The sequence below is a fragment of the Lithobates pipiens genome, unplaced genomic scaffold (genome assembly GCF_037356315.1).
Source record: "Lithobates pipiens isolate NorthernLeopardFrog02 unplaced genomic scaffold, aLitPip1_a1.2 Scaffold_13, whole genome shotgun sequence".
NCBI classification, from domain to species: Eukaryota; Metazoa; Chordata; class Amphibia; order Anura; family Ranidae; genus Lithobates; species Lithobates pipiens.
Window position 1 is genome coordinate 464499407 of NW_027507718.1, and position 24882 is coordinate 464524288.

Consider the following 24882-nt stretch of genomic DNA (forward strand, 5'->3'; position numbering starts at 1 on the left):
GAGGAGGACAGAGAGGGACGCCGTGGGAGGAGGACAGAGAGGGACGCCGTGGGATGAGGACAGAGGGACGCTGTCGGAGGAGGACAGAGAGGCACGGTGGGATGAGGACACAGAGAGATGCTGTGAAGAGGAGGACAGAGAGAGAGGCTGTGAGGAGGACAGAGAGGGACGCCATGGGAGAAGGACATTGGGAGGCTGAGGGATGAGGGCAGAGGGACGCAGGGGGAGGAGGACAAAGGGACGCCATGAAAGGAGGAGGACAGAGGGACGCCGTGGGAGGAGGACAGAGGGACGCCGTGGGAGGAGGACAGAGGGACGCCGTGGGAGGAGGACAGAGGGGCACCGTGGGAGAAGGGCAGAGAGGGACGGCGTGGGTGGAGGACAGAGAGGGAAGCCATGGAAGGAGGACAAAGAAGCACCATGGGATAAGGACAGAGGGATGCCGTGGGAGGAGGCCAGAAGGAAGCCATGGGAGGAGGCCAGAGGGAATGCCGTCATTTGACTCACATCATATTAGTGCACATAAAATACACATTTGATGTTTAATAAAGAATATTGGGAGCTATAAAACCTTTTTTTGATATTTATAATTGAATTTGAATTGCTCTTTTGAAACTGTTTTTTTAGTCATGTGACTGGGACCAATCAGGACTGTGCAGACACTCATACTGCAAAGATCATGCATCAACAGAGTAATACAAGCCCCTCCCAAGGATCTTTCCCTGCAGATGCCAAACAATGAAAGCAAGGCGATTCAGTTCGCATTGTGCTCTATATAAGTATTTCATTCATTCATTCAAGTATGTTTGGCAAATTTCTGCCCTCGTTTGCCACAATGGACAATGAAGACTTTGACCGATCTGCAAAAAAACCCTGAACTCCAGCCAAATGGGTATGAACACTCACTGTGAGCCAGGCCTACTCACCCAAAATAAAGGTTAACTTCACTATTTCTCTTGTAGCTATATGAAAGCCAATTCTACCGGCAATATTTGAACATTGGGAAGGGCTTCAGGGAAGAGTAATGGTTAATATGAAGGTACCCAAATGACCAACTTCATCCTAATTCCCTGGGTTTATAATGAGTTATTGGATAGGATGAGATCTCATATGTTGGGCCTATGTCTCAGGGAAATTCTAGATATAGGATATTTGAAGGAAGTGGAATAAATCAAATTACAAAACTGATCACCATCACCAGGACACAGAATGATAGGAAAACCAAAATTTCACATCTGTCAGTGGAACAAGGAATTATCCCATTGAGGATACCTGTGATTATCTATGAGGAAATTTCCTCTCAAAGTGCAGATATGTAAACTCATCTCCTATTGGGTTTCTGTACTGAAAATAAAGGGTAATCACGCTAACAATACACAAACAGTAAAAGAAAAAGGTTTTGGCTTAAATGCATTTTAAAATTATGGCCTGGAGTTATTTTTTTTAAAAGATATGTATATAAATAAAAAGCAAAAACATGCCTTAAGCTTCCATGATTTATTTTTCTGAAGTGTAGAGGTAAAATATCACTTTAATAAAGTAAAATAAAAAAAAGCAACTCGAAAGATAAAATAAAATTACTCATAAGACTTGTTATTTTGCCTCTTTAAAACTCATGAATTGAACAGTCTGAGAGGCTAGGAAAAACCATCAAAATTATTCTGGCAAAGAAGGTCACAGAATGAAAAACCATCAGCAACAGGTTATAGGAAATAATAGAATGCAAAAAAATACAAAAGGAAAAAAGTCTTTAAAAAAATATCTAAGATATTGGTAAGTGCAGCTCCCCAGCTGACGGCCAACTAGCTATGGCTGGTTCATAGATTAGTGTTAGAACTGTAACAAGTAATGTGCTAATGGAGAATATTTGACATAATTACATATGATTATATAAAGCACATAATAATATAAAAACATTCCATAGGCTTTACTGACTACAGAAAACTGAATAAAATGGCAACTACGTTTGTGAAAGAAACCTGAAAAAGTTGGATAGCTTCATCAATTTTTACAACACTGTTGAAATAAAAACATATAAAGAATTTATAAAAAAAAAAGAGTCAGAGCTTATTCAGTCCAAGTTTTTTTTTTTTTATTGTCAGCACTGCCTGTGCAAGCGTTCCAGTGATGTCATTGCAGAATTCAACGAACTAAGTGCTATACAATATGGTCACTAGAATGTAATGAAATTAGGCTCCCAGAGTTTCCATCAAAACAAAATAATAAGGATGCACAGAAGTTGCAGTGTTAACCGTGAAAATGTGGCGTGATTTAATATGACTTGACATGAGCCTTTATATGTATAAAACACGCCTATAAAGTTTAGTGTGAGGTGCTGTCATCTCTGCTTTGTACATTATGTAATCCCAATATTTTCTCGAGAGCGAATACAGGTTCTTTGTTAAGCTGTGTGGTAAGAGTTACTAAGTATATGGAATAAAATATTTCCTTTATGAAATTATTTGGAGTAACCTTAGATTTATACTAGGGATTTGTTTAAGTACAAAATGCAATAATTATATAAAAAGTTTAGCAGACCATAGCGACCAGCACAGATAATTATGATTGCGTTGCATGGGTTACAGTTCACTAGCTTTTGCCACATTACATATAAAGCCAAATACAGATGTATAACTGCTATATTTAATGTACATATTTATTTTAATATATACCTTTTTTTAATTACCTCTTCAATCTAGTTCAGTGATGTTATCCTTCTCCTCTGGCATTGATGGTGGGCGGATGTTAGGTTCTGCAGAAAGAGGCACCACGTAACGACGTGGTACTACTCTCTGCTGCATTTTCTTGTGGACCCATGGTGGCTGGATGATGTAATCCCAGGGGGTGGCCCCTTGATGCCCTGGGCTTACAAATAGTGTGCTAAATGACACTAGGCATCATTCAACCCAGATTAGAAACAATATCTATTAGTGGAAAACACTTACTCCAGAGGACGGTCCAGAGGTAGGGTTATTATTGCATTGGGAGTGGCATTCTGATTTTTTTTGCCATCTGTGTTACATTTTGGAATTTTACTTTACTTTGCATTACTATCCCAAACAGATAAGGGAAATTAGGTATATGCCCTCTAAGCCCTTGTACACACGGTCGGAGATTCCGACAACCAAATCCGTCAGATTTTGTCCGTCGGATCTTGTCCGAAACTGTTGCATACACACGGTCGGACAAAGGAGTGTCAAAAAATCAGATCTTTCAGAGCGCGATGACGTAATTTTGTTACGATGGGACTACATTCAGGCTAGTAGCCAACAGCTTTGATGTAGGAATTTGATCTGAGCATGCGTGGCACTTTGTCCGATCGGAATTCTCTACACATGATCGGACTATGTCCTATCGGACCAGTTTGTAGGAAAATATTTCCGGCAAGTTGGAAAATTTGGTCCGACGGATATTCCGACGGAAACAGTCCTATGCATACCACACACATTCGGATTATCCGACAACGCGGTCCGATAGGACACATTCCGACGGATTCTCCCACCATGTGTACAAGGGCTTAGACAGCTGCCTCTAGATGAATAGTTTGCAATGGGCGATTTCATCTCATTTAGTGTTGTTCTGGTGACAACTCTGAATTTTGAAATTTCCATCACTGTTCGTACCAGTGAAAATGGTGACCAGGACAAAAATAAAAGGTGAGAGTAATTAAAACTTGCACCAAATTAAAGGAGCGCCAGACCAACTGATAAAAATTAATGAATTTATTGGTTTGCTTTCCTATGTGAATCTATCTAGGGGCGTTAATTGCTCAACTAGGAGAGTTGCTAGCCAGCAGCATCTGTGTGAGCAATGAAGATAATGCCTTACATTACATACATGTTAGCTTGCCTATTTGGACCCCAATATGCGCTGCATGTTTTTTAGTTTAAACCAAAACATTTATTTGAACTGGCGCCCCTTCTGTTGGTGCTTGTTTTTTCTGGTAACCTGCTGGGTACCCACTGGAGGATAGCCCTGTTTGTTGCGAACAGCCTAACCTGAGGCAGTGAGCTCTTTGAATGTTTTTGTCCTCTCACTACTTTCTAAGAACTCACATCAAAGTCCCAGCATCTCTTGGATGCTTTTTCTTCCTCTTGGAACAACCTAACTTGACAAGGGTTTTCTCTCCCTATGTCTTACAAGGATAGAAAAGCAATAAAAATGCTGTTTCTTTATAATCTGGGGTAAAAATAGAACAGCCGATATGTGTCCCTGTTGGAGATGCGCTTTCAGGTCCTGTTCTAGTGACAATGTTTTCATCATAAAAAAAATGAGGATATCTCTCCCCAACAAGGCCACAGACAGCAAGCTGATAGAGGTAGAAGCTGTAATAGATGATAACTGAATGCAAAATAATTTCCTAACAGAAGGGAACAATCCTATACATATGGTGGGACTGTCTGATACTGCAACCTTTTTGGTCACCGGTCAGTAAAGATGTCTCCTATGGTCTTGGTTAGACCTCCCATATGCAGTTCTTGCTTCACATCCACCCCATGCCTGTATCTCGCTATTAAAAAGGTTGTAAACCCTTACAGACCACTTTGACCTACAGGTAAGCCTAGATTATAGCGTATCTGTAGGTGCAAGAAATATCTCCATAACCTACACGGTTAAGGAGAGATTTGCAAGAAAGACAGCACCGATGTCTACGGCGTGAATGAGCGTGCCATTTAATGAATTGACATTGACGGCTCCTGTGCGCATGTGTGGGAGTGACGTCTTTGCAGCTCCGGCCAGTCGCAGCGCCGGAGCTTCAATACACGGAAGTCACTCCGGGTATCATGGCGGCGACTAAGCAGGTGACCGAGGACCACTGCGGGGGGATTCGATCTCAGGCAAGTAATTCATAATGAGCTAGTACGCTATGCATACTAGCTCATTATGCTTTTGTCTGGCAGGGTGTTTTTTTTTTTTTAGAAAGGGTTTACTTCCTCTTTAACAAAGTGCTTTACCCCACCTTCTCAACATGACTAAATGCCTTATACCAATGTACTGGAAAAGCTCACGCATTCCAAACGAGACAGAGTGGAATGTGAAGGTGGGGGAGATCATGGTGGCTGAGGAGTGGCTCGCCTCCTGTAGTGGTACTCGGAAAAGGTTTGACACCACCTGGGCATCTTGCAGAGACCACATTTCGTACACAGCCTAAGCCTCTTCTAGCTTGGATATTGCTTTGCTAGCTCTGGCTGACCCCCAAATTAAATAATTGGTCCATGGGGACTGATTGTCCAGGACTTAGGGGAACCGTTATAGATCTTACAGTGCTGATATTGCTCACCGTCTTTGTTAATATTTTTCTGTATGTAAATGATAACTATTTTTCATGGTTTTACTTCATATTTTACATATGTTTTGTATAGTTGAAAACTTTAAATAAAGGTTATACAAAAAAAGAATAATTTCCTAACAGAAAAATATATTTTTAGTCTAATATACAGTATATTGCAGACCACTGTGTTATTCGTAGTCTTACTACAAAATTTTACATGTCAATGCTTGTATGTAAAACTCAGACTATAATATAAAAAAAAAAACATGCATTTATAAAACCAAAGTAACCAAAAGGTACAAGGTTTGCCTTTTGCCAAACATAAAATTCAGTTCTCTACATAAGTACTAATGTTTTATCTAAAGATCCCAGCAGTCATGGATTTTTTTCTGTTTACCCAATATTGTATATATGCCATATTCTGCATACTTTGGTATGAGGCATCTACAGGTCTGATAACATCTAAAATGTTTGGGGCCACCATTCCTTTTCATTTTTAAACTATTGCTAACCTGGCTGCAAATAAAATACGCATGACGATGGTTTTCAACAACAGAGAGAAGCACTCTACATCCATGCTAAGAATTACCATTTTCAGAGTGAGTTTAATAATGTGGCTTGTTTTTCCAGAAATGAGTCGAAACACCATATTCCAAAAGCTCAGATGGGGACAGGTCCAAATCATATGTTGTAGGGTACTTATTTGACCACATTCTCCTTATATTTTAAATAATACATTATACTTACTTAATGAGCTTTGTAAAAATGTATAATGTGGGGAAGTTTGTTAGTATAAATGTATTCATAAGGCAGAAGAACCCCGTGAATCTGTCGGAAGTACCCCTTGGGGTACGGAATCCACTGTTTGAAAAACTGTACTCTAAAATATGACAAGATCCAAAAAACATTCCGTAACTACATCACACAATGCTACTGAGCTCACTTCAAACTTTACAATATTACACTCCACCCTTCCATGTATATTTGACTACTATGACAGATCCTTCAGCTTTGCCAAATATTTATTCTACCTCACAGCGCGTCAATTATTTTTCCAACTAAAAAGTGTAATTCAACTCTTTAAATGTTATTAAAATCATTGGACATACATGCTCTAGAATTAAAGCTGGCTTAAACACAAATGGATTCTTTCTTAGGCCTTCCATGTGTTTTGCATTGAGAGAATCAGTTGCGATCCTTGGCACAAGCTTACGCATTTGGTTTACAAAACTGAACATAAAAGAACTGGGCCATTTTCCCATTCTAGTAGAGACAGCAAAGGCATATTTTGACCCAACATTAACTTTGAAGGAAAGAGATGAACTATGAAGAACACTATAGGACACAAATAGACTGTGCTTGAAAAAGCACCTTGATAGTGTTGAGAGTCATATACCTGTATACTCCCTGGCCACTTTATTAGGTACACCTGTTCAATTGCTTGGAAACACAAATTGCTAATCAGCCAACCACATGGCAGCAACTCAATGCATTTAGGCATCTAGACATAGTGAAGACAACTTGCTGAAGTTCAAACCGAGCATTAGACTGGGGAAGAAAAGGGGATTTATGTGACTTTGAATGTGGCATGGTTGTTGGTGCCAGACTGGCTGGCCTGAGTATTTCAAAAACTGCTCATCTATTTTTTCACGCACAGCCATCTCTAGGATTTACAGAGAATGGTCCAAAAAAGAGAAAATATCCAGTGAGCAGCAGTTATGTTCACGAACATGGCTTGTTGAGGAGGATGGGCAGACCAGTTTGAGATGATAGAAAGGCAACTGTAACTCAAATAACCACTTGTTACAGTCAAAGTATGCAGAATACCATCTCTGAATGCACAAAACATCAAACCTTGAAGCAGATGGGCTACAGCAACAGAAGACCACACCAGGTGCCACGTCTCTCAGCTAAGAAAAGGAAACTAAGGCTACAATTTGCACATGCTCACCGAAATTGGACAATAGAAGATTGGAAAAATGTTGCCTTGTCTGATGAGTCTCAAATTCAGCTGCGACATTCAGATGGTAGGGTCAGAATTTGGCATAAACAATATGAAAGCATGGATCCACCCTGCCTTGTATCAATGGTTCAGGCTGCTAGTGTAATGGTGTGGGGGATATTTTCTTGGCACACTTTGGGACCATTAGTACCAATTGAGCATCATCTGAATGCCACAGCCTACCTGAGTATAGTTGCTAACGATGTCCATCTCTTTATGACTACAGTGTACCCATCTTCTGATGGCTCCTTCCAGCAGGATAATTCACCATGTCACAAAGCTCAAATCATCTCACCACTGGTTTCTTAAACATGACAATGAGTTCTCTGTACTCCAATGGCTTCCACAGTTACCAAATCTCAATCCAATAGAGCACCTTTGGGATGTGGTGCAACGGGAGAGTCACATCATGAACGTGCAGCCAAAAAATCTACAGCAACTGAGTAATGCTATCATGTTAATATGAACCAAAATCTCTGAGGAATGTTTCCAACACCTTGTTGAATCTACACCAAGGAGAATTAAGGAAGCTCTGAAGGCAAAAGGGGGGTCCAACCCGTTATTAGCAAGATGTGCCTAATAAAGTGGTAGGTGAGTTTGTATACAGTGCCCTAAAAAAGTATTCATACCCCTTGAAATTTTCCATATTTTGTCATGTTAAAACCAAAAACATAAATGTATTTTATTGGGATTTCATGTGATAGACCAACACAAAGTGGCTCATAATTGTGAAGTGGAAGAAAAATGATAGATGGTTTTCAAACATTTTTACAAATAAATATCTGAAAAGTGTGAGGTGCATTTGTATTCAGCCCCCTGATACCCCTAACTAAAATCTAGTAGAACCAATTTTGGGCAGCACAGTGGTGTAGTGGGTAGCACTCTCACCTAGCAGTAAAAAGGGTCGCTGGTTCAAATCCTAACCATGACACTACCTGCCTGGAGTTTGCATGTTCTCCCTGTGCCTGCAAGGGTTTCCTCTGGGTACTCCGGTTTCCCCCCCTCACTCCAATGACATGCTGGTAGGTTAATTGACTTCTTTCCAAAATTGTCCCTAGTATACGAACATGAGTTGGGGACCTTGGATGTGAGTGTGGAGCGCTGCATAAATTGATGGCACTATATGCAGGGCTGTCTTTAAAGCAGGGCAAAAGGGGCAGCTGCCCTGGACCCTGTCATTGTTGTGGGGTCCAAAGCAGCTGCATCATACTTGCCAACTATCCCAGTTTGAATTCCCTTGCCCCTTGAAGTTTTAGTCCTGTGCTGTGTCCCGATATCTCAGTGTGAAGTGCTGGTTTTAATGCTGCCCAGCTCTGTGTACAGATGACTCACCTGCAGACTCTGTGTTTACATGTAAATAACCAGCATTCATATGTAAATAGCGGTGGCATTACCAAGTACATAGCTGCGGCTGGTGGCATTCATATGTGTATCATGCTCCCTTGCAATGAGGAGATGATGTGCTGTAACCTCCAGCAACCAATCAGTGAGCAGTATTACTGTACAGTAATCTCTAGCAACCAATTAACAAGCAGAAATCATTTTCTGTAACCTCTAGCAACTAATCAGTGAGCTGTAATGTGTGCTGTAACCTCTAGCAACCAGTCATTAACCAGTTCCCGACTGGCGCACGCCGATGTACGTCGGCAGAATGGCACAGGCAGGCATATTGGCGTACAGGTACATCCATTTTTAAATGCCGCCCTGCCATCATGAGCGCGCCGCCGGCGGTGCGCTCGCATTGCCGGTCGGGACCCCCGTTCACCTTCCAGCCAGGCGAGGTTCACCTTCCAGCAGAACAACGACTCTAAAAATGCAGTCAGAGCTACAATGTAATGGTTTAGATCAAAGCACATTCATATTAGAATGGCCCAGTCAAAGTCCTGACCTAAATCCAATTGAGAATTTGTGGCAGGACTTGAAAAGAGCTTGAGCTATTTTGAAAAGAAGAATGGGCAAAAATTTCACTCTCTAGATGTGCAAAGCTGGTAGAGACATCCCCAGAAAGACTTGCAGTGAAAAGTGGTTCTACAAAGTATTGACTCCAGGGGGCCGAATACAAATGCACGCCACACTTTTCACATATTTATTTGTAAGAAAAAATTGAAAGCCATTTATCATTTTCCTTCCACTTCACAATTATGTGCCACTTTGTGTTGGTCTGTCACATAAAATCACAATAAACTACATTTACGTTTTTGGTTGTACCGTGACAAAATGTGGAAAATTTCAAGGGGTATGAATACTTTTTCAAGGCACTGCGCATATATATATATATATATATATATATATATATATATATATATATATATATATATATATATAGTTACACACATTTAAAGGGCTAGACATATGGGACCTCTGTTTTTTGTCCCTTAGAAACTAGATTTAAATTGCAATTCCTTTCGCTATTGAATTGCCTTTTCCTCTTATGCTGTGTTTTTTGGCTGGCTTTAAGTTAATGAGCTGCTTCCCACTTCTTCCCTTGATAAAGAAAGTGTAGCTGCGTGTTGATTTATAACTATCAGCTCATTAAAGCCCAAATCCACTCAAAATTATAGTTTGGCTTTTGCTTGTTTTCTGTTAAGGCAGTTTTTTTTTCTCTCTTAATCTAGCAGTAAGGTATCCCTGCCAAAATTCACAATTTTTGCCAAACTGCCATGGCAATTACAAGGCTGATTGTTTCTCCATAAGATATTACAAACAATTGTGAAATCCAGAATCCAACATTCAAACTTGATGCTGCAAACACTGCAAATAAGTAATTCTAGCAAATAATACTCATTCGTTTTTTTTTTTGCTTGCTTAAAGGGGTTGTAAAGCTTCATTTTTTATTTTCTAAATAGGTTCCTTTAAGCTAGTGCATTGTTGGTTCACTTACCTTTTCCTTCGATTTCCCTTCTAAATGTTTTTTTTCTTTGTTTTCTTTGTCTGAATTTCTCACTTCCTGTCCCTCCTCAGTAAGCTGTTCTGGCTGACTAAACACCGCTCGGATGATGGTGTGAAGTTTACTGAGGAGAAACAGGAAGTGAGAAATTCAGACAAAGAAAAAAAACATTTAGAAGGGAAATTGAAGGAAAAGGTAAGTGAACCAACAATGCACTAGCTTAAAGGAACCTATTTAGAAAATAAAAAAATAAAGCTTTACAACCCCTTTAAGGTTTTGTCAGCTTTTCACAGGCTAAGTATACCTTAGGAAATAAATCCGGTATTATCTGAACTGTTTTATCCATTTGAAGCTTAATTACATAATCAACATTACAATAAATATGTCTGAAGACACGATCTTTCATATTGCAAAAATTGAAACAAACTATTTTAATGAAACTTTCTTGGGGTTCTCTATCAACGTGACCGAAAACATTAAGAAAAAGGGTCAATCCAAATTGACCAGGTTGTTCATGGGCATACATTGATTTACTAAATCTAACAGACACATTAGGGATGACTGCAAACCTACAATTAACTTCCAGGAAGAGAAGGAAAAATATTGGAGCCTTTTTTTTTTTTTTTTTAAGGGGGGGGGGGATAAAAAACATCTGGTGTTAATTCATCGCAGTTGTTCCCATGACTCACAGCTGTGCCCTGCCTCACTTACATTGTTTGCAAATAAACTTTGATTGCTTGAAAAAGAAATGTTGTGTAATTTTCCCAAGTACTGTAAAAAAAAAAAAAAAAAAAAAAAAAAGCGTTTGTCGTTGTATGTTTGATGTGCACAAAGCTGTAAAATGCATGAATTCAAAGCAGCATGTACAAATCACTGACTTCATTTAAGTTAGCTAGGGAGATACAAGGAGGGCCAGTTATACGATTATGGAATGCAGACAGCTTTTGGTAAGCAGCTCCAGACATTGCTATTGTCTTCTGGCGTTTAAAATATCATTATGGTTTCTGCAAGAGAGTCTGACTGTCTTATAAAATTTTCGAGACTCCGTATATAAAAATCCAAAAATTGTCTTTTGATAACTGGCACAGAATAACTTGAATGAAGGGATTATTTTATACCCATAAATTGTCAAAACCCGATTTCCATTTCAGATTGAGTAGTACAACCATGCTATAATCACGACAGAGAACCGTAGGCCATCGCAATCAGAGGAAGCTCAATCCAGTAGTATCAATTTCTGAGAGTCTTCAGACCCCTTTCACACTGGGGCTTTTTTCAGGCGCTTTAGCGTTAAAAAAGTACTTGAAAGAACTGCAATTCCAATGTGAAAGTCCAAGTGCTTCGAGATCCCTTTCACACCGCCGAGCCTTTAGCGGCGTTTTACCGTCGGATTTGCAGCGCATTTCAGGCCACTATCGGGGCGCTTTTAACCCCGCTAGCGGCCGAGAAAGGGTTAAAACGCCCCGAAATATGCCGTAATAGCGGTGTTTTGCCGGCAGTAATACAGCGCTGCCCCATTGATTTCAATGGGGAGCAGCGGTAAACACACCGCTCCTCCAAAGAAGCTGCTGGGAAGACTTTTCCTGACATCCTGCCAGCGCAACGCTCCAGTGTGAAAGGCTTTCACACTGGAGACGAAGGAGCAACAGTTTGTGGGCGGATTGCAGGCGCTATTTCTAAGCGCCTGCAAAACGCCCTCGGTGTGAAAGGGGTCCAAGAGCCCTTTAACACTGCCACCGCCGCTTTACCGGCATTTTTCGAGCGCTAGTGGGGCGCTTTTAACCCCTACTAGTGGCCAAATAAAGGGTTAAAAGCGGCCACAAAGCTCCGCTGCCAAAATCGATTTGCAGGCGCTTCCCATTGATTTCAATGGGAAGGGGCGCTTTAGGATTGGTGTATTCACCGCTCCAAAAGCTCTGCAAAGAAGCTGCTTGCAGGACTTTTTTTGATGCCTTGCCAGCGCAGCGCCTCAGTGTGAAAGCACTCGAGCTTTCACATTGGGATTGCAGTTGCAGCTTCTTTCAGGCGCTTTACAGGTGCTTTTTTTTAAGCTAAAGCGCCTGAAAAACACCCCAGTATGAAAGAGGTCTCAAGCTTAACGTGACTGTGCACGTTTCTGGCTCCATTTTTTATGCGTTTCTCCAGCAGTTGGGATTTTTCAGCATACACCTGCTATGGAAGACTTAACCACTTGCCGACCGCACTATAGAAGTTTTACTGCTACAGGGCGACCGCATTGCGCAGGATCATGTATAAATATACACCCACTGATTGTTCGGCACACAGGCAGAATGGCAATCTGTAAACGAGGCAGATCGCTGTTCTGTCAGAAGGGAAGGTATTGATCACATGTTACAGCAACATAGATCAATGCCTTCCCCAAATAAAAGCACATCCCCTCACTGTTAGAAAACACTGGTTAGGCACACATTTAACCCTTTTATCAATGTTATTGATGTTAACCCCTTCCCAGCCAGTGTCATTAATACAGTGACAGTGCATATGTTTAGGACTAATCACTGTGTCACTGGTCCCCAAAAAGTCTCAAAAGTTTCAGTTGGGTCATCCTATACATTAAGGTGAAAAAACTTATGACACTGACAGGCCCCCCCAGCCCCCCTTCGTTCCCTTGGCGGAGACGTGCTCACCTTCTCTGCCTGGGGTTCTCTGCTCTTGATTGAATAGATTGATAGCAGCACAACCACTGGCTCCCACTGCTGTCAATCAAATCCAATGACGCGGGCTCCGGGCCGAATCCAGCATTCTGTGTTTATAGACGCAAATGCTGGACTCGGGCATATAGACGCAAATGCTGGACTCGGGCATATACATGTAAATGCTGGACCCACAAGGTAAACCCCAGGGAGAGCGCTTCTCCTAGGGGGTTTACCGATGCGAGGAGGAGCCCTAAGCGCCAGCGGGGGACCCCATAAGATGAGGTTAGGGCCACACTGTGCAAAACGAACTGCACAGTGGAGGTAAGCATAATGTTTGTTATTAAATAAAAAAAAATGAAGGTTTAGTGTCACTTTAAATTGATCTGTTCTGCTTTAAATGGGGCCATACTCTTACTGCTTAGGACTGGCCAATGCAGGGGAAGATTTCGAGTATCGAGGCAGTATCTACCGAAGAAGGCAGAACATAGATGATGCAATTTTCCTCCAGGCTGGGGGGGTGGGGGTGTGCTGTCCCTGCCTGGAGAACACAGTCACTATTGCTAGCGGCTATAGCTGCTAACAAAAATCGCATGCTGAAATGCTAAAAATCTGACATGCTGGTTATACCCAAGTCAACCGATGGATTGACTTGGGTACAATCAGCCTGCCCATAGATGGATGGAATCTCAGCTTCCTGCTGAATTGGCCGTGATTTGATCCATATATGGATGGCTTAAAGTGGTTGTTAAATCTATACCACCCTCTCTGTTTAATAATGCTGTGTGCCTCTGTGTCTGATAAGAATAAGCCGTTCTATACCTGATTTCAGAGTGCTGCTCAGAGCTTGCGTGACCAACCCCCTCTCAGCTGCAGCGGGTGGGGCAGAGAAACCCCCGCTGACATCAGTCAGGAGGGGAGGAGGAGAGAGGCGGCCGGTCACGTGAGTGCCGAGTGGCGCTTTGAAATTAGGTACAGAACGGCTCATTTTTATAAGGCACAGACACAGGGGCACACAGCATTATTAAACAGAGGATGGTATGAAACGTTTCATGTAACTTCAGCAGCAGGAGGGGAGGGGCGGGCACTTGCACAGAGCTGACAGGCAGGGAAGGAGGGAGGACAGAGGAAAGACAGGAGCGCTGCGGATGACGGAGGCACGTAAACTGACCACGGTGTCAGGGATCAGCAGCTATGATAAGCTGTGGTCAGTTTACAGGGGGAAGGGTATAGCCAGGCAGGATCAGCCAGGTATTTCAGGTGACACAAGGGGCCTTTAAAAGGCATGCTTTAAAGGAACAGAATCAATTTTCTTTTTTAGGTTAACAAACACTTTAAGATAGACAGTGTTCAAATCTAGTACAACTGATGAGATAATATCTGCTCTCCAAAGTACAAACAGTGTTAGTTATGGTAAGTACAGCTTCCCAGCCCCCCTCATAACATCAAAAACTAGAACTTTTCTCTGCTGGATGTTCCAGAAGAGAAAATCTTAAAAAAGGTAAGCAACAATTTATTTATTTTTTTAAGTTTTGCTATGTTAATGTGAACATACTGCAAGCTATTATCCCAATTTGGCTGCAAAAGTGGAAATACCTTTAGAAATGGGCTCCAGGATAAGAAAAAGAGGAACCAAATGAAAGCATGTATGTGTTCAGATAAGCTAATCTGGTATTTCTACTTTGTGTGTATACTTTATCTATTTTGTTAATATGTTTTTATAAAACACATTAGCACAGCAGTATGAAAAATCGAAATACAACTTTTTATTGACACCCATGGGTGTAAAGAATATGAACTGCATATGGCAGATTTCCAGTATAAATAAATCTTTTTTTGCAGCTGTAAATTATTTAATATCTGAAAATATAAACAAATTAAGTGAAATTCATCATCGTACCTAAAGTTAAAAGTCTGTTTATAATGCCTAGCAACGTATGACAGGCATGAGGCGGAAACTTAAGCCGTGGCAGCGGATACGGTGCCGAAGAGTACAAGACCAGACAGTCAGGGTGTGGAGCTAACAGTCGCTCCTCAAGAGTCACCGGGGAATTGTTTACTTTGGCTTTTCCATAGTATATCAGACTGACCTACATTCTTATGTTAATGGTCACATTGTTCGGGAACTGTGGAGGTACACGATGTAGTGTATCCACCCAGAAAACACAGCTGGATACAGGCACGTTTTCCCTTGTCAGTGGTCCCTTATGTCCTCGACAGATTGTTTATGATTTAATATTTAAGCAATATTTGGGGCACACTACCGTGTAGCGGAGAAAGAATGAGATCTGGTACAAAAGACAGGAGAGGAGCAGTAATCTATGGAGGGTGTGCATAGCAGTTCATGTAAGGCAATGTGAGATTATCTAAGACCAATTTACATGCACTATTTTATTCCTATCCCCCCCCCCCCCCCCCCCCCCAGCATACATGTATAATTTGACAACTTGTAAAAACATAAATATCCCTTAGTTCATTTCTGTACAGTATCTTTTTAAAAATGTCATACTATTATTATTCAGTTCAGTTGGAGGTATAGTAATTACCTGAAATGTTTTTTGCAATATGAACTTGAAATAAAAGGGGAAGCTCTGCTTGTTTGCACGCTCCCCCCCCCCCTCCACTGACACATTTGGCACTTTTTGGTGGGTGGGGTATCTGGTTTTGATAGGTGCCTGCTCTCACTTCGCCACTGCAGTCTCAAAGTATTTCCAGCCCCTCCTCCTTCCCCCCGCTGCATTCTGGGACACACACAAGGGAAGGGGGCATGAAGAGAAATCAGCACAAGGGACACATCCTAATGTCCCTTGTGCTGATTTTTCTGTTTGTGGTTTTGGCTGCACTTAGGTTTTTAACTGTAGGGCCAACTTTCTTGAGTTCAGGTATTTCCTGTAAATGTAAAGGGTACTTTTTATGCTGCCTGTTAGAAAATTACACACTTCTAACGTTCTGGCAAAAGTTTGTGGTAGGCAGTTTTCTGTCCCCCAGTGCAGTTTTCTGTTCCCCAGTGCAGTTTTCTTTTCCCCAGTGCAGTTTTCTGTTCCCCCAGTGCAGTTTTCTGTTCCCCCAGTGCAGTTTTCTGTTCCCCCAGTGAAGTTTTCTGTTCCCCCAGTGAAGTTTTCTGTTCCCCCAGTGCAGTTTTCTGTTCCCCCAGTGCAGTTTTCTGTTCCCCCAGTGCAGTTTTCTGTTCCCCCAGTGCAGTTTTCTGTTCCCCCAGTGCAGTAGTTTTCTGTCCCCCCAGTGCAGTAGTTTTCTGTCCCCCCAGTGCAGTAGTTTTCTGTGCCCCAGTGCAGTTTTCTGTGCCCCAGTGCAGTTTTCTGTCCCCCCAGTGCAGTTTTCTGTTCCCCAGTGCAGTTTTCTGTTCCCCCAGTGCAGTAGTTTTCTGTCCCCCAGTGCAGTTTTCTGTTCCCCAGTGCAGTTTTCTGTTCCCCAGTGCAGTTTTCTGTTCCCCAGTGCAGTTTTCTGTCCCCCAGTGCAGTTTTCTGTCCCCCCAGTGCAGTTTTCTGTTCCCCAGTGCAATTTTCTGTTCCCCAGTGCAGTAGTTTTCTGTCCCCCCAGTGCAGTTTTCTGTTCCCCCAGTGCAGTTTTCTGTTCCCCAGTGCAGTTTTCAGAAAGAGAGCTGGGGCAATTCCATATCGATACCCATGGGTTTGGAATGGGATATCCAACTATCTACAAACATTTGGCTATATACTGTAATAGGCCTCATAGGTGAGAAAAGGGAGGTACTTAAATTTGAATTGCCAGTAGGTAATTTTTGCCTCTAGTCCAAGGACAAAGCAGGAGATTCATTAGTTGAAGTGCTAAATGCTCTGCAAGGCACTGTCACCCTCCTGATACAATGCAGCCATAATAGCAAAACAGGCTTAGGTGGAGCAAAATGCATTACACATGCCAGGTACAATTGCAGGTCTAGTTCTGTAAATGTTTAGGAGTGCTGGCCTAAATTGAATTGTTGCACAACTGGATTAGATGTGTCGGTTTATACCACACACCCAATGAATCCAGTCGTCTCTCTAAATGAACAATAAAAAAAAGTAAATACGAAATATTTATAGGCATTCTTTTTTTATGTACCTGAATAAAAAATAAAAACATGTTTTTAACAAATGTTTTTTTAGTACTGAGCATAAACAAAAAATACTGTATACACAAAGACACTATACATTACCTTTAACCCTTTGCAGCTGGTGGGAGCTGGCCCTTCAAAATTTGTAACATTGAAGGCATCAGTCAAAAGGATCCGGAGCCCATCCCACCCGCTCCCTATTGTAATTAATGACTAGGAATTATCTGCGACATTGCAGTCACTGTGCAGAGTGAGCATGTACCCAGCACAAACAGGTGGTGCCACCTGTATACATATATTTACACTATATTGTCAAAAGTATTGGGTCGTTTGCCTTTACCTGCACATGAACTTTAATGGCGTCCCAGTCTTAGTCTGTAGGGTTCAATATTGAGTTGGCCCACCCTTTCCAGCTATAACAGCTTCAACTCTTCTGGGAAGGCTGTCCACAAGGTTTAGGAGTGTGTCTATGGGAATGTTTGACCATTCTTCCAGAAGTGCATTTGTGGGGAAACCCGAGGTGGTTGCTTCATAGGGAATCTCGTCGGGAGATCCGTGTAGGAGTCCCGCGGCGCAGCTGGGCTGGCGTCATCTTGTGTGAATCTAACCTTCTCTGTCGGCTTGAAGGAGAAGGCAGTCAGTTTCTGCGGCTTATATTCATTCATCCTCTTTCTGGACATGATGTCTGGGATGACCGGAGGCTCTGGAACAAGGATGTCTGCAGACTGAGGTTCGGATTGGGCCTGTGTCAATCTGGTTCTCTCCCCAGGCAGAAGAGCTGTGTGTTTAGGCGTCCATCTTCAGCTCTGGTTGGCCACACCCCCCCAGAAGCACATTTGTGAGGTCAGGCAATGATGTTGGACAAGAAGGCTTTGGCTTGCAGTCTCCGCTCTAATTCATCCCAATGGTGTTCTGTCAGGTTGAGTTTGTGACTCTTTGCTGGCCAGTCAAGTTGCTCTACTCCAAACTTGCTCATCCACACTATATTCCTGAAAGTATCGGACCACCCCTCCAAATCATTTGGTGGAGGGGAGATTATGGTGTTGGGTTGTTTTTCAGGGGTTGGGTGTGGCCCTTTAGTTCCAGTGAAGGGAACTGTAAAGGTGTCAGCATAACAAGATATTTTGGACAATTTCATGCTCCCAACTTTGTGGGAACAGTTTGGGGATGGCCCCTTCCTGTTCCAACATGACTGCACACCAGTGCACAAAGCAAGGTCCATAAAGACATGGATGAGCACATTTGGGCTGGAGGAACTTGACTGACCTGCACAGAGTCCTGACCTCAAACCAATATAACACATTTAGAGTGGAGACTGTGAGCTAGGCCATCTTGTCCAACATTAGTAACAAAAAACATGGGTTTGTAGCGCTGTTGCTGAATGAGATAAAAACTCAGAATATCCACTTAAAATCAGTCTATGAGCTATATTGATCAGAACCAATATTTATGGGTTAAAAGTTAGAAAAAAAAACGTTGTGTAAGCAAACCGACAGTCCATAATCTAGGGCAGGCTCTTCAAGGGAAGCCAGCCCCAAAAAACATATAAAAGCAAACAGAAAAAATCACCAGGTCAGGATAGATCAGGTTTAAGTAATACACAAAAGTATATGTTCACCTACATAGTGGTTAAAATGAGTTCAGCACAATAGATCCTCCGTTAGTGGCATCCCCCAGCATGCTGCTAGCTCAGTGTTGTACCTGTCCATAGGCTTACATAATAGAGTCCCGTCTAGCAGTAAATAATAATGCAGACCAATGGAGCTGAGAGTGAGGCTTGGCTCTCAGTCAGCTGTGAGTAGCAGAAGCCCAACGCAGTGAGGTCACTGATGATGCGACGTTGTTTCGGCGCATGCGCACTGTAAACCACAGGCGCGCGCCTTCCTCAAGCTAGATGCCACTAACAGAGGATCTATTGTGCTGAACTAATTTTAACCACTATGTAAGTTAACATATACTTTTGTGTATTAATTAAACCTGATCTATTCTGACCTGGTGGCGCTTTTTTCTGTTTGCTTTGTCCAACATCAGTGCCTGACCTCACAAATATGCTTCTGGAAGAATGGTCAAACATTCCCATAGACACACTCCTAAACCTTTTGGACAGCTTTTCCAGAAGAGTTGAAGCTGTTATATATGCAAAGGGCGGGCCAACTCAATATTGAACCCTACGGACTAAGACTGGGAGGCCATTAAGAAAAGCAAAGCTCTGAGTCTCTGGAGCCTGCTTTTTCCGGCGTATAACCCCTTATGCCAGCTATACACATACATTGCAGCAGGGTGGTGAACTTTAATGCCGAGCTTCCATATATAGTATGTATGTATACACTATCTTTTCAAAAGTATTGGAACACAAGCCTTTACACGCACAAGAACTTTAATAAACCACAGGATTGTTTTCTGTCAATGGATTGTCTCTGTGATATATAATCTATAAGACTACATTTCACTTCTGATTTTCCTTCTTTCATACAGCACGGCTCATTTTTCAGAATATGCAATATGACCATATGCACAAATTACAGTTACAGAAGCAAATAAAATATCAGATGTGAAGATTTCTAATTGGTAATGGGCAGCATAGTCCTTGGGACATCAGGGTTGATTCATCAAAAGCAAACAGACTGTTCAATTTCCATGGGAACTTGCCCCAGAGCTTAGTGAATGAGATGGAGCTTTGCTGACATCCAATCAAGTGCAAACAAAGTTGCTGTTTTTTTCCCTTCCAAAGTGAAGCTTCGTCACATTGAATAAGCTCTGGGGCAAAGTTCATTGCAAAGTACAACTTCCCATGCAGAGTGAACAGACCGTTTGCCTTTAGCAAGGTAGGCAAGTGCTTGCAAATGGCCATGAGAAGAAAATTTACAAGTGCATGAGACAAAATACAGAAAATAAGGTCAAATTTGGATTTTAAATCTGCCATGTGTTATATTGAACATGCAGCCAAAACACTTACTACAAACTGAAAACATAACTTGGATCAGTAACTGTTTTCATCAGCACTATGTGAAAATAGATGGAACACCTTCAAAGTATTCCGGAGCTCTCAGGCTGACTATAGAAAACTGTAAGAGGGAATGCATTTCACTCCACACATTACTCTGCAATGTAAAAGCAGCTGCTCTGGCAGCAAATGCCCTTTTCAGTGTAAAAAAGAAACAATACTAGATGTAGGTTTGTTTTAACTTGAAAGAATTTTACTATTTGAGAAAACTTCTGTAGTCCAGAAACCACCCAAATGTACCATATGAAGAAGATATTTTGGCCAAGTATCTGAAGAAGTGAAATTCAACCATCTTTTTTAAATTAGGGCCAACACGTGGCAGTGTCTAGATACTAAGCTACATATTTTCCAAAACGTCACCGCCTATATATTCATTTTTACATCTCTAAGAAGTTATAAAATATAAATAGACAAAAAAAAGAGTGTTTTAATAGAAGTTATTGTAATGTCAGAATACTATCATTTACCACCTCCTGGCAGCTGTAAATACCAGTTTCCCCTGCAGCATGCTGTGGTTCCTCCTAGTTAATAGTACATCCTACAGTGATTTACAAACCAGCGGGATTAAGCACAGCATGTGGCAGGGAAACAGGTATTCTACATACCCAAAATTGTAAAATACTTAAAGTAGAAAGAGAGCAGCAAAGACATGGCCACTGGAGAGATAAGTATAGTCGCGCTTTTTTTTTAGCAGGTATACTTCTATGTACAAGTGACCCTGTGTTGGCACTGAAACTGTGTAGACCAGTGATGGCGAACCTTTCCCATGATGCTCAACTACACTGCAGAGTGCATGAGCATCATAGGAAATGTAGTTACAAAGCATCTGGGGTGCCAAGGTTCGCCATCACTGGTGTAGACAATATACTTTGATGTCAGAGGATGTAATCAACAGTATACTAAATACTTTATTGCTGCAGGCACTTGATGTGCGTGAAGTTTATATAATTATAATTTATAGTGATTAAACCATTTGTTTTCTAACCATTATTTTTGTTATGGAAAAGTATATGTATAGCTGAAACATGTTACAGAACAAGCTATGCATGTGTATCTAATACCCGGTAGGACAAAGCCCCAGGAAAAATCTCATATACCGATCAACCATAACTTTATGACCACCAAACTAATATTGAGTAGGTCCCACTTTTGCCACCAAAACAGCCCTGATGTGTCAAGGCATGGACTCCACTAGACATCTGAAGGTATGCTGCGATATCTGGCACCAAGACCTCAATAGACGATCCTTTATGTCCTTCAAGTTTCAAGGTGGGGCATCCATGGCTCAAACTTGCTTTTTTCCAGCACATCACACAGATGCTTGATTGGATTGAGATCTGGAGAATTTAAAGTCGTCACCTCCAAATCTTTGTTGTGTTCCTCAAACCATTCTTAAACCATTTTTGTAATGTGGCAGGGCGCATAATTCTGCAAAACGAGGCATCAGGAAATACAGTTTCCAGGGGAGTGCTTGATCAGTAACAATGTTTAGGTAGGTGGTACGTGTCAAGGTAACATCCACATGAATTGAAGGAGCCAAGGTTTCCCAACAGAACATTGTCAAAAGCATCACACTGCCTCCATTGGATTGTCTTCTTTCCCTATAGTGCATCCTGGTGCCATCTCTTGCCCAGGTAAGTGATGTGCATACACCTGGCCATCCACATGTTGTAAAAGTAATTCATCAGACCAGGCTCTCTTCTTTCATTGCTCCATGGTCCAGTTATACTGCCCCCCCTGTTATATGCTTGTGGCTGTAGACAAAGGTTAACATTGCCACCCTGACTAGTCTACGGCTACTCAGTCCCATATACAACAAACTGCAATGCCCATTGTTTTCTGCTTCCAACACATCAACTTCAGGGACAACATATTTAATTGCTGTCTGATATATTCCAACTTTCTGATGCCATTGTAAAAATATAATCAATGTTATTCACTTTATCAGTCAGTGGTCATAAAGCTATGGGTGATCAGTGTAATCATTTAATCTCACACACTCATAAAATGCCGAAGGACAAACAATGTATATGGATTGTGGTATTTATATAGCTAACACAACTCTGAAATGCAGAAGGCATTAGTAGCACGTGCCTTCTAAGTTTTGTCTTTGCTTATATTTCTACGATATTTTTTTAATTGAAGCATGATCTTATAATTATGAATTATCTTTATTTACTGGCAAAACTGGCAGCACCCCTAAAGAAGCATGTCTATCTGCAAACACCAAGGGAATTAAACATGGCAACTTTTCTTCAATTTGGAAACATGAAACAGATTTAGATTAAAAGCCTGGCTACATGGAATTGAAGACTGCTAAATGCCACTCCCCAATCCCAATAACTGCTGTGCACCAAATGCTATTCTCATGCATACAAAAAAAAAAAAAATCAATTATGATACAAAAAAGTGCAGCATGTCTATATAAATACTTATAATTCAATATAAACACATCCAATCAATTATGATGATCTCTCCAATCGTGTCAAATCATTTCACACCAAATTAAAGTCTCTTTGTAATTTCACTTTACTCCATGTTATTATTATACACGATTTATATAGCACCAACAGTTTATGCAGTGCTTTACAATGTATAAGTATACAATGTATACAATGTATCAGGTACAATGTATAATGTACAATGTAAAAGGTGTTATGTTTCCACCATCAGAACTGTGCCACCGTCCACCTTCACTTCACTTGAATTTTGAGTATTTATATACAGTAAGCGTTGCACTGTTTTGGATTATAATTACACTTGCAGTTTATACTGTTTACATTGGTTACTATCATTTGGCCTCATAAAACCAATCAAAAATGCCATTTGACTGGCATTGTGATGTCTTTGGTTGATTTCCCCTCCAATTCTGATTTGTTGCTTGTTGCACCTGAAACAGTAGGCTGTAGAGTGTAGGGATGGAAAGTTGATGGAAATTTTCCAAATTTACCAACAAAAAATGGTGGACATTAGGGTGCCTGTGAATATGATTGAATTCTTATGATGTGATCATTCTCATCCAGATTATCATGGCTGAAATAATTAATTCATACCTTTACCTTGGAAAGAAAAAACGAATCTGTGCATGTAAACGAAAGTCTTTGCAAAGAATGGATTTTGGAAATAAGATATAAGGGTGGCCATAGCCTCCTGGGAGTCAGATGAAAAATTATTCGGCCAAACAGTGACTGCATCCTATGAGATGGAGTCACGGTTTGGGCATTCAGGCAGCCACAGGTGCTGCAGCTGCTGAATACAAAAGCTAGCAGTAGAGTTTCCTCATCCATGGTGTTTAGCATGGATGATGAATCCATCCATGGTCTGAACAAGAGAAAATCAAGCCTTGTACTTAAGACTACAAAAGTAATAAACAACTAGTAAGTAATTACCTGTACATTCCAGACATTCCCTAGCTGTGCGTGCTGTGAACTTGTAAGATAGAATGGTCTTAAACTCATTGAGGAAGTGTATAGATCCAAGAGGGGATTCACAGGGAACGTTACCTGTTAACATAAAGGATAAATACTGAGTACTACGGATGCAATGATCTAACATAGCTCATAAAAAATTCAATTCAATTTTTGGATTTATAGTCGCCGGCAAGCTGCAGACTATTCTTGGTCTACCTCTTGAAATAGGTACAACACTTCTCTTTAAAGAGGATCTTCAACTTAGAAAAAAAAATGTAAAAGTCAATTTTAATAATAGGACACTTACCTATCCAGGGATCCAGCTCTCCTCATCCGGGTCAGTTCTTCACCAGTCTTAGGATCCCCAGCACCGGCTGTAACTCCTTCCAGCCGGCTTCCATACTCGAAAATGCGCAAGCTGTGCTGTACTGTGTGAATAGTTCAGCAGCCTTTTCAGACCTGTGATGTGTCACAGAAGGTTGCTGGCAAAGAGAGAAGGCCAAACTTCTGCTCAAATCGCTTAGGTGGGAGTGGGTACCTATCTCATCTAGGTACCCCCCCAAAAAAATTATGATGGGCAAAATGTGGCGTGACGGGGGAGGGGGGTGGGGTGAGAGGACATAAAGCGGAACTTTCAATTTAGGCAGAAGTTACGCTTTAAGTGACTTTGTAGTTTACAGTAATAGAAAATATAATACCGTAAGAAAACTGAAAATTTAGGCGCCATAATTGATATTTCTGATTATGAAACATTCTGGGTATTTTCAGTTTCATTACTGTTAAAAGGAAAGGATAGATTAAATAAAGTGGTGCAAAACTAATTTCTTCTTCCACTTTATTGAATTCTATTCTTGCCTTTTTGCATTTCCAAAATAATAAAAGCTACAGATAAAGTGTATGTCAGAGCAAAATACAAAAAAACCGTAGTACACCTGTCCAATACTTTCAGCTTTTCACTTAAAGACTTTAAAAAAAATGCAGAAAAATATCTGTTGATCTGGCAGAAATCCAGTGTACTCTGAACTCCCTGTATAAGCTGAAAACATGTGGGAGATTAACTAAAACTGATCAGTACATTCGTTGATCTTTTTCTTAGCAAAACAATGCTGCCGCAGTCAAGACTCCAAGGAGCCCACCTACACACTCTGTAGGAAACAGGGCTCTTGGAAGATGTAGCTCTGGGGTCATGCCTATGTCCATAGTAACTGAGATATCAGCAGAAGCCACTGCAAGACATTTTCAAGCTTAAAGGTGATATCACGGTGAGTACGGTGAGTAAAAGAATCTGTGTCTTGCTACATGTAATAAATAAAATTGCTGGGACATGCTAGAGGGGTTGGATGATGTTTGGGGGTTAGTTTGTTAATGCCTTGACATACACTTTAATGCCATGTACACACGATCAGAGTTTTCATCGAAAAAATCTTGTATGGTAACGGAATTCCGCTCAAGCTTGGCTTGCATACACACAGTCACACGAAAGTTCTCTGAACTTTTCGACCGTCAAGAGTGTGGTGACGTACAACACTACGACGAGCCGAGAAAATTAAGTTCAATGCTTCCGAGCATGCATCAAATTGTTTC

The 24882-nt window shown here is 41.2% G+C and overlaps 1 protein-coding gene across 3 annotated transcripts in view; it reads right to left on the reverse strand.

Annotated features, from left to right (window-relative positions):
- The window catches only part of ACOX3 (acyl-CoA oxidase 3, pristanoyl), a 172265-nt gene that overhangs the window by 22965 nt on the left and 124418 nt on the right, over nucleotides 1-24882 (reverse strand). For all 3 annotated transcript variants that reach the window (XM_077477850.1, XM_077477851.1, XM_077477852.1), the window contains exon 13: nucleotides 23278-23391. In XM_077477850.1, the coding sequence (XP_077333976.1) occupies nucleotides 23278-23391 (114 nt within the window). The remainder of the gene's footprint in view (nucleotides 1-23277; nucleotides 23392-24882) is intronic.